General features: G+C 43.9%; 1 protein-coding gene across 4 annotated transcripts in view; it reads left to right on the top strand.

Annotated features, from left to right (window-relative positions):
* LOC117381185 (rap guanine nucleotide exchange factor 6-like) overlaps positions 1-12922 on the top strand; it is a 131755-nt gene that overhangs the window by 100695 nt on the left and 18138 nt on the right. For all 4 annotated transcript variants that reach the window (XM_033978084.2, XM_033978085.2, XM_055226589.1 and 1 more), the window contains 5 exons: positions 96-253; positions 6202-6442; positions 10375-10542; positions 10679-10894; positions 11844-12055. In XM_033978084.2, the coding sequence (XP_033833975.2) occupies positions 96-253; positions 6202-6442; positions 10375-10542; positions 10679-10894; positions 11844-12055 (995 nt within the window). The remainder of the gene's footprint in view (positions 1-95; positions 254-6201; positions 6443-10374; positions 10543-10678; positions 10895-11843; positions 12056-12922) is intronic.

Below are 12922 nucleotides of genomic sequence, written 5' to 3'. Positions count from 1 at the left end.
TCTTCCTCCCTCCACTCCCTCCCTTTCTCCCCTCTCTTTCTCCCCCTCCCTCTCTCCTCCCTCTCTCCTCCCTCTCTCCTCCCTCCCTCCTGTAGTGATGGAGGTCTGGGTCAGTCTCAGGATGACAGTATCGTGGGGACTAAACAGTGCAGACACAGCGTGGCCATTATGCCCATCCCCGGAAACCTGTCGTCCAGCAGCCCCGACCTGTTCCAACCCAACGCCAGTGTCCTGGACTTCTCCAACCCCGCAGGTGACACGCACACACACACACCCCCCTACACACACCCACACACACCCCTACACACACACACACCCCAACACACATACACACACACACCCCGACACAGACAGACATATACACACACACATATACACACACAGACACACCTACACACGCACACACACACTCTCGTACGTCCTTTTCCGTGCCGTATTTGATTTCAGAGTTTGCTCTTCAGATGTTTCATATCCTCCTCGTCATTCAGGGCTGTGCTGTTTTTAATTTTATTTTACGAGACTAAAATTAAATGTGATCTGATCCGTGTTTTCGAGGCTGTGTCTGATTATTGAACCCCACGTGTTAAAATACACTTAAAGCTGTATGTTTTACTCGTCTTGTCTCTTTAACTCCTTGACGATGAGCAGGTGATGCAACCCGACACGTCTGATCTATGGAGATGCGAGCCTGCTCACTATAAGAATGCATGTGTAATGTAAGATTAGTATGTTTAAAGTGTCTGACAGTTTGACCCTCAGAGGCGTCACACAGGTCAGCTCCAAATGAGGCTCGTCCAGGCAATTTGACCTGGTTTAGTCCTGGTTTAGACCTGGTTTAGACCTGGTTTAGACCTGGTTTAGTCCTGGTTTAGACCTGGTTTAGACCTGGTTTAGTCCTGGTTTAGTCCTGGTTTAGACCTGGTTTAGTCCTGGTTTAGTCCTGGTTTAGTCCTGGTTTAGTCCTGGTTTAGTCCTGGTTTAGACCTGGTTTAGTCCTGGTTTAGTCCTGGTTTAGTCCTGGTTTAGTCCTGGTTTAGACCTGGTTTAGTCCTGGTTTAGACCTGGTTTAGACCTGGTTTAGACCTGGTTTAGACCTGGTTTAGTCCTGGTTTAGTCCTGGTTTAGACCTGGTTTAGTCCTGGTTTAGTCCTGGTTTAGACCTGGTTTAGTCCTGGTTTAGTCCTGGTGTAGACCTGGTTTAGACCTGGTTTAGACCTGGTTTAGACCTGGTTTAGACCTGGTTTAGTCCTGGTTTAGACCTGGTTTAGACCTGGTTTAGTCCTGGTTTAGACCTGGTTTAGTCCTGGTTTAGACCTGGTTTAGACCTGGTTTAGACCTGGTTTAGTCCTGGTTTAGACCTGGTTTAGACCTGGTTTAGTCCTGGTTTAGACCTGGTTTAGACCTGGTTTAGACCTGGTTTAGACCTGGTTTAGACCTGGTTTAGTCCCGGTTTAGACCCGGTTTAGACCTGGTACAGTGTTAGTGCTTTTCTCGTGCTCTAGTTCAGCTAAGTCGGTTTGTTATTGTCCGATTTTGCTGAATCAAAGCTCAGATTAAAACCTAATAAAGCCTCAGACAGAGCAGTGCCTCCAGTTAGCATCACCCCAGAGAATGTTGATGACATCATCTGTAAAGTGTCTTTCCTTTAATTTCCCCTCTGCTTGTCTCTCTCTCTCTGCTCTCGTGAAGCTCTGGGACTGTACTGTGAGTATCAGCACAAGACGTTTATGTTCTAATGTCACTTCATGATGTCATCCAGTGGTAAACCAGGAAGTGCTCCTCTGTGTTTTTAACATCAGGTCACTGCACCGCGGACGTACCACAGTGTTAGCAGCTAATGTACCACAGTGTTAGCAGCTAATGTGCCACAGTGTTAGCAGCTAATGTACCACAGTGTTAGCAGCTAATGTACCACAGTGTTAGCAGCTAATGTGCCACAGTGTTAGCAGCTAATGCGCCACAGTGTTAGCAGCTAATGTGCCACAGTGTTAGCAGCTAATGCGCCACAGTGTTAGCAGCTAATGTGCCACAGTGTTAGCAGCTAATGCGCCACAGTGTTAGCAGCTAATGCGCCACAGTGTTAGCAGCTAATGCGCCACAGTGTTAGCAGCTAATGCGCCACAGTGTTAGCAGCTAATGCGCCACAGTGTTAGCAGCTAATGCGCCACAGTGTTAGCAGCTAATGCGCCACAGTGTTAGCAGCTAATGCGCCACAGTGTTAGCAGCTAATGCGCCACAGTGTTAGCAGCTAATGCGCCACAGTGTTAGCAGCTAATGCGCCACAGTGTTAGCAGCTAATGCACCACAGTGTTAGCAGCTAATGTACCACAGTGTTAGCAGCTAATGTGCCACAGTGTTAGCAGCTAATGTACCACAGTGTTAGCAGCTAATGCGCCACAGTGTTAGCAGCTAATGTACCACAGTGTTAGCAGCTAATGTGCCACAGTGTTAGCAGCTAATGCGCCACAGTGTTAGCAGCTAATGCACCACAGTGTTAGCAGCTAATGGTTTAGCCTCATTTTAGCTGCGTGTGTAGTTTAAGTTTCAGTAGAAAGAAGTGGATCAAGAAACTAGCCAAATAAAATGAAAAATGATTTGAGTTATTTGTGCTGAAAACACAAATGTACGAATAATTTCATATTGTCAGCATAAAGAGTACTGTTACACATTACTCGAGTAAAAGTACTGTTAGTCTGTACTATATATTACTCAAGAGTAAAAGTAATGGGTCAGGAAACTAGAAGTACCATTTTATTGAAAAGTAAATGTACTCACGTATGACTGCAAGATTAATCACAATCAAATCAATGGACGTAATCAGCAGATGTGTGTCAGATGCCCTCCCCGTGTGTCAGATGCCCTCCCCGTGTGTCAGATGCCCTCCCCGTGTGTGTCAGATGCCCTCCCTGTGTGTGTCAGATGCCCTCCCTGTGTGTGTCAGATGCCCTCCCTGTGTGTGTCAGATGCCCTCCCTGTGTGTGTCAGATGCCCTCCCTGTGTGTGTCAGATGCCCTCCCTGGTCGTATTGTGCGTATAAAGTCTAACCGTGTAGTTCTGGCCTGTACAAACATGTTCTGTGTGTGATTTTTGGTTTTGTCAGTTCAGATTTCAAACGTGAGCTTTAAACAGAATCCGTTTATTATGTCACCCTGCGTTCGGCCCGAGTAAATGTAACTCGAGCACCTCTAAAACGTCGTCCTTCCACCTCAAATAAACCCGACGCCGTTAAAGCCAAAGAGGCAGAGGAGATGGTGTTAATGTCTGTGCCGTTAGAGTCGGGTCAGGTCTCATCCAGAGGAGTCACTGCGATTAGCTCCCCGTGATAAGAGCGCGCACTTTATACGAGCTCTCTACGCTAGCACCACAAATCACCGCTAATGTGACACGTGGCGTTTAGCATCGTGCAGCCCGCTAGCCACACACACTCAATGCATCTATTAGACTGACGAGCACCAAAAGACGTAGTGCGCGGGATTTCAGGGCTGTACCAAAGATAGTTATGTACTTTTAATGCCATAGTGTGGAAAATTCAGCCACGGCAATAGCATCTCTATGGAGAAAAAGCAATTACAGGAGCCCCACCCGAAAAGTTACATAATTTATCTTTAATAATGCATTAGGTCTTTTGAAAACCCAGTTCACCTTCAGACAATCCCAGAATGCCGTTGGGCTGGTCGAATGCTACTTAGCCTGGTGTTTATCTCTGAACATCACCCAAATATTGAACATCCAATAAAGTCAGAGCTCGATGAGCCGCCGATCGATTCAGGCAAAGTCAAAATGTGTTCACTTATGTCTATTGATCTGGTCTCCTCCATTTTGTGTCATTCACCTCATATATCACCCGCCAACGCCAACGGACGAACGCTCCAACTTTAAACGCTCCAACTTTAAACGCTCCAACTTTAAACGCTCCAACTTTAAACGCTCCAACTTTAAACGCTCCAACTTTAAACGCTCCAACTTTAAACGCTCCAACTTTAAACGCTCCAACTTTAAACGCTCCAACATAAACGTCATTGGGAGTATAGCAGAGTCCAAGAGAGTCCATTCCAAAAACCCACAAAAATATAATTGTGACAGATAATTTAGAATGTAAATCCTTCTACTGTAAAGTTACGTGTGTGTCTCAGGCTTCTGTCTTTTATATGGAACATGGAGAAAACACTGCCTTTAGAACCAGAGATTTTAAACATCATTAATGTGCCTGACACTGCTGTGTGTGGAACTTTAAAACATTTAACAGTATAACAGTAGTTTTGTTTTTATATCTGTAACACTTTTGTTCAACTGGAGCTGAATTCTCAATGGAATACTTGATTTTTTATGAAGGCACAGCCTGAATTATATAAAGAGAATCATTAAAAATGAGACAATCGTATCAGAATCAGATCAGGACGTCCCTGTCCCAAATAAAAAGATCATCTATATGACTTTAAGTATTTCAACTTTTATAGTTTTCTATTAAAAAAACTGTATTAAGTCAAATATGTCTGTAGTAATAAACGTCTTTGTGTCGCTCGACACGACGGGACATTTAAAAGCCCTGTCTGCCCCACGTTGCCATGGTGACGCCTATAAAGATATAAACTGAGTCAGTCACATGGGCTGAAGGCTTTATGTTTATGTTGAGGCGCCCGGTGCTTCATGAGGCCTTTTCTCCCTCACTGTGTCGGTGCATTAGAGTCACAATAACATTTTAAACGACGCGTCAAAATAGAGAAGAAAATATTAAATCAATTTATTCACCCAAAGCAGCAGAAGGAATCACTTTAATTATGTCACTAATTATGTTTTATTCAAACCTCAAACATTTAGAACAGAGTAGAGTAATATGGGCCCTTTAATATGGGCCCTTTAATATGGGCCCTTTAATATGGGCCCTTTAATATGGGCCCTTTAATATGGGCCCTTTAATATGGGCCCTTTAATATGGGCCCTTTTACATGGGCCCTTTAATATGGGCCCTTTAATATGGGCCCTTTAATATGGGCCCTTTAATATGGGCCCTTTAATATGGGCCCTTTAATATGGGCCCTTTAATATGGGCCCTTTAATATGGGCCCTTTTACATGGGCCCTTTAATATGGGCCCTTTATTATGGGCCCTTTAATATGGGCCCTTTAATATGGGCCCTTTAATATGGGCCCTTTAATATGGGCCCTTTAATATGGGCCCTTTAATATGGGCCCTTTAATATGGGCCCTTTAATATGGGCCCTTTTATATGGGCCCTTTAATATGGGCCCTTTTATATGGGCCCTTTAATATGGGCCGTGTCATTTAGGTTAAGGTTAGTAAGTCGTTTAAAGTTAGGATCAGTCTCCAGGTAATGAAAAGTATAGTCCCCACAAATAATGAACACCTCGTTTATGAGCTAGCATATGTGCGTGTTAGCGTGTTAGCTTGTGCGTGTGTTAGCTTGTGTATGTGTTGGCGTACGTGGCTAATGGGCCGTAGCCTCTCAGCCCTAATGTCTCACTCAGGAGGAGCTGTCAAATACATTATTAAACACGTGTGGTGTGGCGCCCCCTGCAGACTCTGTTTGTAAAGACACTTTTATGGATTCATATTGAACTCAAGGCCTATAAAGTAAACAGTGAGGGAAGGATAAGTTGAAAATGTATTTAGTCACAGAATACTGCAGTGAAATGTATTTAGTAAAGTGTTCTGTACACGGACCAATCAGAGTACTGTGTTCTGAATACTCTGAATACTTTTACACAGAGCTGAATATTACAGTAAATGCATGAGATATAATCACAAACTGCTTTATTTTTGTTGTTATGCCTCATCCATGTTTAGTTACAGACAGAAAATCACACCTGCCTCAGCACAAGAGCTGTGTTTTCTCTATTCTCACTAAAACTGTGCAGTTCAAAGCCAAAATTACATAATGAAGTACTATTGTCATCTTTTTAATTTAAGAAAGTAACTGGATTCTGAATACCAGGTCCATCAACACAAAAGCCTCACATGGGCTCACTCGAATACAAATGAAGGGGAAAGGCTCCAGTTCTGGCCCCCTATTTCTGTGTATATTGTATATTTTTTGTGTATATTTGTACACTAAATGTGTTCTAATTCCATGGCGACAGTGGACTTATTTTGACCTCCAGCTTATATATCTGCACATTTGGCTCAAACATCACCAGAGTCCTGAAAACCACCAGTGACCCTCTGTTTTCCGTCTCTTCCTCAGACATCCCAGATCAGGTGATCCGCGTGTTCAAGGCCGACCAGCAGAGCTGTTACATCATCCTGAGCAAAGACACCACGGCCAAAGACGTGGTCGCGCACACGGTGAACGAGTTTGGGCTCCTCGCCGCTCCAGAGACCTACTCCCTGTGTGAAGTGTCTGTGAGTCCAGAGGGGGTCATCAAACAGAGGAGGCTCCCAGACCAGCTGTCCAAACTCGCTGACCGCATCCAGCTCAACGGCAGGTGAGGACAGGTGTCAACGACAGAGGACACATTTCACTCAGACATACTCCGTCCGCCCGAGTCACAAAGGGTCACTCCTCAGGGGTAATGGTCTTTGTTTTGGTTTTTTGGGTTTTTTTCCCTGACAAAATAATCAGATTTTTTTCAGTTGTGACTGTTCAGTTGAGACTGTTCAGTTGTGAGTGTTCAGTTGTGAGTTCATGTTGGTGGTAGGGATGGGACGATATTAAATTTTAGACTCACGATTATCGTGGCAAAAAATAATCGCGATTAACGATATAATGGTATATCGTCCCATCACTAGTTGGTTTTGAGCTCTGAGAATATAAAACTTACTCTGGTGCATTTGGTGATTTACAGGACAAATGAGTCAATATAACTCAATCTGCAGGTCCACAGGTTCTGTGTGCGTCTGTGTGTTCTCCTCTGGTTTTGTGTGCGTCTGTGTGTTCTCCTCTGGTTCCGTGTGCGTCTGTGTGTTCTCCTCTGGTTCTGTGTGTTCTCCTCTGGTTCTGTGTGCGTCTGTGTGTTCTCCTCTGGTTCTGTGTGCGTCTGTGTGTTCTCCTCTGGTTCCGTGTGCGTCTGTGTGTTCTCCTCTGGTTCTGTGTGTTCTCTTCTGGTTCTGTGTGCGTCTGTGTGTTCTCCTCTGGTTCTGTGTGCGTCTGTGTGTTCTCCTCTGGTTCTGTGTGCGTCTGTGTGTTCTCCTCTGGTTCTGTGTGCGTCTGTGTGTTCTCCTCTGGTTCCGTGTGCGTCTGTGTGTTCTCCACTGGTTCCGTGTGCGTCTGTGTGTTCTCCTCTGGTTCCGTGTGCGTCTGTGTGTTCTCCTCTGGTTCCGTGTGCGTCTGTGTGTTCTCCTCTGGTTCTTTCCTCCTCCTCGCAGTCGATTTCATGCATTTTTCATCTCGTTGGGGCGTGGGCCACAGAGACAGCCGGGCACCACTGGAATAATTCATGCCCAGTCACATGCCTCTACAGAACAGAGTAAACTCACGCCCACTGCTGCCCCCCTGTGGTTTAAACCTGCAGTGCAATCGCTCTGAAGATGTGAGCGCGTCGTCGGCCCGATACTGAGGACACGCCTTTTGACTTTAGTATACACTGGTTTAAGTTGTAATATCTGACAACCCAAATTAGAGATTCATGTTCCAGTGTTGAAATCCAGTTGTTCTAAACTTTAAATGTCTCTCTGACTGTTTGAATTCTGGACATTCTTTCACACGAGGCCTGTCCATGTACTGAGAATGAGACACACCTGTATGCGTCTCCATCTGCAGGTCAAGGCTCTGGACACAGGCACAGATGGGACTGTAGAACCGTTTCTAAATCAGTAAGAGCCGCTACGTACCGTTTCTTTACCTGTTCTTCTGTCGCAACGTCCGGGGGATCAAAGATACGGACTCGGAGTAAAAGGTTTAAGAGTTTATTACAAACAAGAGGACGTGAATGCTGGTTGGAGGAGCAGGTAGTAGGGAGCTGGGTCGAAGGCTGAAGTGTTCGAACCGATTGTCGGAAGCTGGGTCGGAGGCTGAGGTGCAAAAGTGGGTCCAAGAAATGGGATCTGGCGAAAAACGAGAAACACCGACTGAGTACTATGTCCAAAACTATAAAAACAGACTGAACCAAGCAGAACTGTACCACGGAGTATACGCTGGAGATACACAAACGATCTGGCGGCGTGTGTAGCAATCCTCAGTCCCTTTGTACTACAGAGGTTGTAGGCGTGTAGTGGGTGGAACCAGAGTCTCCGCCCAGCTACAGACACAGACGGGAGCGGGAAGACAACACAGAAAACACAAAAAAAAAATTTAAATCCTGACGTCTTCAAACTGTTCTGTTCAGATCTGTGTCCGTGTTCTAGCCGTTTCTTCTCGTTGAGCCTCTGACGTTGTTTTTGGAGTGATTCATGTTTGAGTAATTTTGAATCGACCATTTTCACGACGCCATTTTGCCGATTTACCCCCGTTTTCACCTCCACCGTTACACGTCCACTGTGTCGCACGCACTTCCTTCTTCTCTTTTAGTTTTTAATCACTGATACTCGTAGGATTCGGCAGCGTCGCGTCGTCGTTTTGGTACAAATGAAAAAAATGCGCTGCTCTAGTGTGATGTGCAGCTGTCCATAGGGGGCGCTACAGCATGTGGCGCTTTGTTGTGATGTTTACGGTGACGTCAGCTCCACTGGACTCAGTACTTTTCTTACTGGGAATCAGCGATTAACATAAGTGAACCTTGAAATACTTGAACACGTCTCTCTTCAGTTTGTTTTTCTAACATTTTAACCTCCTAACGTGGACGATTATGATGCAGTCCTTCATTTTAAGGCCTTTGTCCTGACACTTTTCCTTCGTCTCATTAATCTCCATCTGAAGCAGATTTCAGAGGCATCCATCTTGGGGACTGACCTGGAATAGTCGATGTGTTCGTCTCCATAAACATGATGCGGCGTCAGCACGACCTCGAGCGCCGCGTACCCTCACACGGGCGCGTTTCTTAAGACATGCAGTTCTGAAGACTATTTTTCACACACATAAAAATAACCCCTTTGCCAGTGTGTGCCAACCAGAAGAAGTACAGATACTGGGGCAAAAATACTCCAGTAAACAGAAAAGTACCTGTTTAAAAATGTGCTTAAAGACAAAAAAGTTTCAATATTTTACGCAGATTATCAGAGATAATAAAGCTTCAAATGGTGGTAATTTAGTTTTGAATTCTGTTCAACCGAAACAATTGAATTAATCATTTTTTCTGTTTTTTATTTTCATATTTTTGTTTGCTTAAATATTTCACATGTTAAACTCTCAGCCTTTTCAGCAGGTCTCACACAATAATACAAAATACTTTTGCTTTTCAGTCCAGTTCAAAAATGTAGTGGAGTAGAAAGTACAGATACTGCTCTCAGATGTAGTGAAGTAAAAAGGATCCACTCTAAAATGTACTGAAGTAAAGTACAGATACCTGTTCTCAAATGTAGTGAAGTGGTTTGTATAATTCTAACTTCTCACTGGTATCGGGGTGATCGTCACCAAAGAATCGGTTCAGTCCATGTTCTCGTTGGTTCAGTTCGTTTTCTCATTGGTTCAGTCCATGTCGTGGTTGGTTCAGTCCGTTTTCTCGTTGGTTCAGTCCGTGTTCTCATTGGTTCAGTCCATGTTCTCGTTGGTTCAGTCCGTTTTCTCATTGGTTCAGTCCATGTTCTCATTGGTTCAGTCCGTGTTCTCATTGGTTCAGTCCATGTTCTCGTTGGTTCAGTCCATGTCGTGGTTGGTTCAGTCCGTTTTCTCGTTGGTTCAGTCCATGTTCTCGTTGGTTCAGTCCATGTTCTCATTGGTTCAGTCCATGTTCTCGTTGGTTCAGTCCATGTTCTCGTTGGTTCAGTCCATGTTCTCATTGGTTCAGTCCGTTTTCTCGTTGGTTCAGTCCATGTCGTGGTTGGACTTGTACAGTGATGTAATAAAACCTAATAAAAGCTGGCAGCCTTTGGCCAATAAAGTCTCATAATGTTTGAGCTTGGACTTGTACAAATATGTTGTCGTTAAACGGCCTGTACGTGGTTTTAGTTTACTCTAGTGAAGATAAGTGCTCTTTAAAATAGAATCTGTAATTATCATCATTATTATTATTATTTTCTCGAGTAATAACTAGCACTTACGATACTGATACGGTCATCTTTTTCCACCAATCAGGCGCATTGTTACTAAAAATCACGGTAAATCAGCTGCCTGACAGTATCACAGACACTTGATGCTCAGTCATGGTGCGTTTTCAAGAGAGAGATGTGAGAACTATAAGGAAACAACTGCCTTAGTAGAGTCATTTCACGGTTTTTCTTTACCACATAATTCCACATATGTTACTTTTATGTATTTGATGTCTTCTGTGTGTATTTAAAAGGTATTAAGTAGTAAAAATAAAGAAACAACCGTGTGTTTCAGATACTACCTGAAGAACAACATGGAGACAGAGACGCTGTGCTCGGATGAGGACGCTCAGGACTTGCTGAGGGAGAGCCAGATTTCGCTGCTGCAGCTCAGTACGATGGAGGTGGCCGCTCAGCTCTCCATGAAGGACTTTGAGCTGTTCAGGAACATCGAGTCCACAGAGTAAGACCTGTCCTTTTGTTTTCTCTTCAGCGCTTTCTCTTGGTGGGCTTGGTTCATTCTATGGGCCCACCAGCGCTGGAAGAAGTGCAGATGAAGTCCTGATATATTTATGTTTTTCTCGTCGTTTTCTTCTCAGATATGTGGACGACCTGTTTAAGCTGGACTCGTCTTCGGGCAGTGGGAACCTGAAGCAGTTTGAGGAGGTGATGAACCAGGAGACGTTTTGGGTGGCGTCTGAAATCCTGAAGGAACCGAACGCCTTAAAACGAATGAAAACCATAAAACATTTCATCAAGATCGCTCTGCACTGCCGCGAGTGCAAGAACTTCAACTCCATGTTCGCCATCATCAGGTTAGTGACGATGTGGGTAAAATGCACCAGACTGCAGCTTTAAAGGCGCTGGACACGATTTTTTTTTACCATCTTAAAAACATGAAAAACAGAAGGAGTTCATTTTAAACAGTTTGGTCCAAAGTTACTCCTCAGAAAATCCAAATTATTCACTGTAATGGGTTTATAAGCACAACTCACGGTAAAACTACCAACAACTAGCATGCTAACGTACATTATCTGAATAACGCTTTATAATTAGATGCAGGCAGCACATCCCAGACTTATTTTGACCTCAACAGCTGCTTTAGACCTTATATCTTTAGTAGGACGAGGTTTTGCTTAAAGGCCCTGTACCTCTGGTCTCAGAGTGTGCACAGAGCTTATAAACTCATCATGGTGAATAATTAGGATGTTCTGAATACATAAGGTCAGTGAGGAGTAACTTTAGACCAAACTAGCCATGTTTTTCACATTTTTTTTGTGATCTTTTTTATTAAAGTTTTTCAGGATAATTGGTAAAATAAAATAAGTAAAACGATAAATTAATTTAATAATAATAATAATAATAAAAAATTCAATAAATATACAAAGTAAATACATAAATAAGACAGCAGAAAAATATAATAAAATGAAAAGAAAAAATAAATAGTTCTCCAGAAACACATCCCATGTCAAGTGAAAAATTTCCACTTTCCCTCTAAGTTCAATTTTTTTTTTTTTTTTTTTTTTTTTTGTAGTTGGACATTATTTCATTATGTCATACAATAGATTAATTTGTTTTTTTTTTGTTTCCACTTCATTAAGATAAGACTTCTAGCCAATAATGTTACTGGTTTTCACCTTTTCAAGACAGGTATTAATATAATGACCAAAACCAAATAGAACCGCACACCCCGTGGTCCGTTGCTTCGTCGCGGTTAAAGGTGTGAGTCCTCCGTGTGTCTACACTGTGTTTGTGTTGGTGCAGTGGTCTGAACCTGGCTCCGGTGGCTCGCCTGAGGAGCACGTGGGAGAAGTTACCCAGTAAATACGAGAAGCTCTTCAGTGACCTGCAGGACGTTTTTGACCCGTCTCGAAACATGGCCAAGTATCGAAACATCCTGAGCAGCCAGAGCATGCAGCCGCCAATCATCCCCCTGTTCCCCGTGGTCAAGAAGGACCTCACCTTTCTGCACGAAGGTACGACTGACCCGAACCGGAAACTAACCTGACTGACCCGAACCAGAAACTAACCTGACTGACCCGAACCAGAAACTAACCTGACTGACCCGAACCAGAAACTAACCTGACTGACCCGAACCAGAAACTAACCTGACTGACCCGAACCAGAAACTAACCTGACTAACCCGAACCAGAAACTAACCCGACTAACCCGAACCAGAAACTAACCTGACTGACCCGAACCAGAAACTAACCTGACTGTCCCGAACCAGAAACTAACCTGACTGACCCGAACCAGAAACTAACCTGACTGACCCGAACCAGAAACTAACCTGACTAACCCGAACCAGAAACTAACCTGACTAACCCGAACCAGAAACTAACCTGACTAACCCGAACCATAAACTAACCTGACTAACCCGAACCAGAAACTAACCCAACTAACCCGAACCAGAAACTAACCTGACTAACCCTAACCAGAAACTAACCTGACTAACCCGAATGCACGACGACCTAACTAACCCTAACCAGAAACTAACCTGACTAACCCGAACCATAAACTAACCTGACTAACCCGAACCAGAAACTAACCTGACTGACCCGAACCGGAAACTAACCTGACTAACCCGAACCAGAAACTAACCTGACTAACCAGAAACTAACCTGACTAACCCGAACCAGAAACTAACCTGACTGACCTTAACCAGAAACTAACCTGACTAACCCGAACCAGAAACTAACCCAAACCAGTATAAACGACTACTTGACTAACCCTCAAGCTAAAGCGGCTAACGCTAGCACCTTTACAATAGTAGTAGTAGGTACTAGTGGTATTAGTAGTAGTAGTTCTAGTGTTGTAGTAGTAGTATTTGTGTCCAGTTAAAC

The sequence above is a fragment of the Periophthalmus magnuspinnatus genome, chromosome 14 (assembly GCF_009829125.3).
Source record: "Periophthalmus magnuspinnatus isolate fPerMag1 chromosome 14, fPerMag1.2.pri, whole genome shotgun sequence".
Lineage (NCBI taxonomy): Eukaryota > Metazoa > Chordata > Actinopteri > Gobiiformes > Gobiidae > Periophthalmus > Periophthalmus magnuspinnatus.
This window is presented reverse-complemented; position numbering and strand designations above follow the sequence as displayed.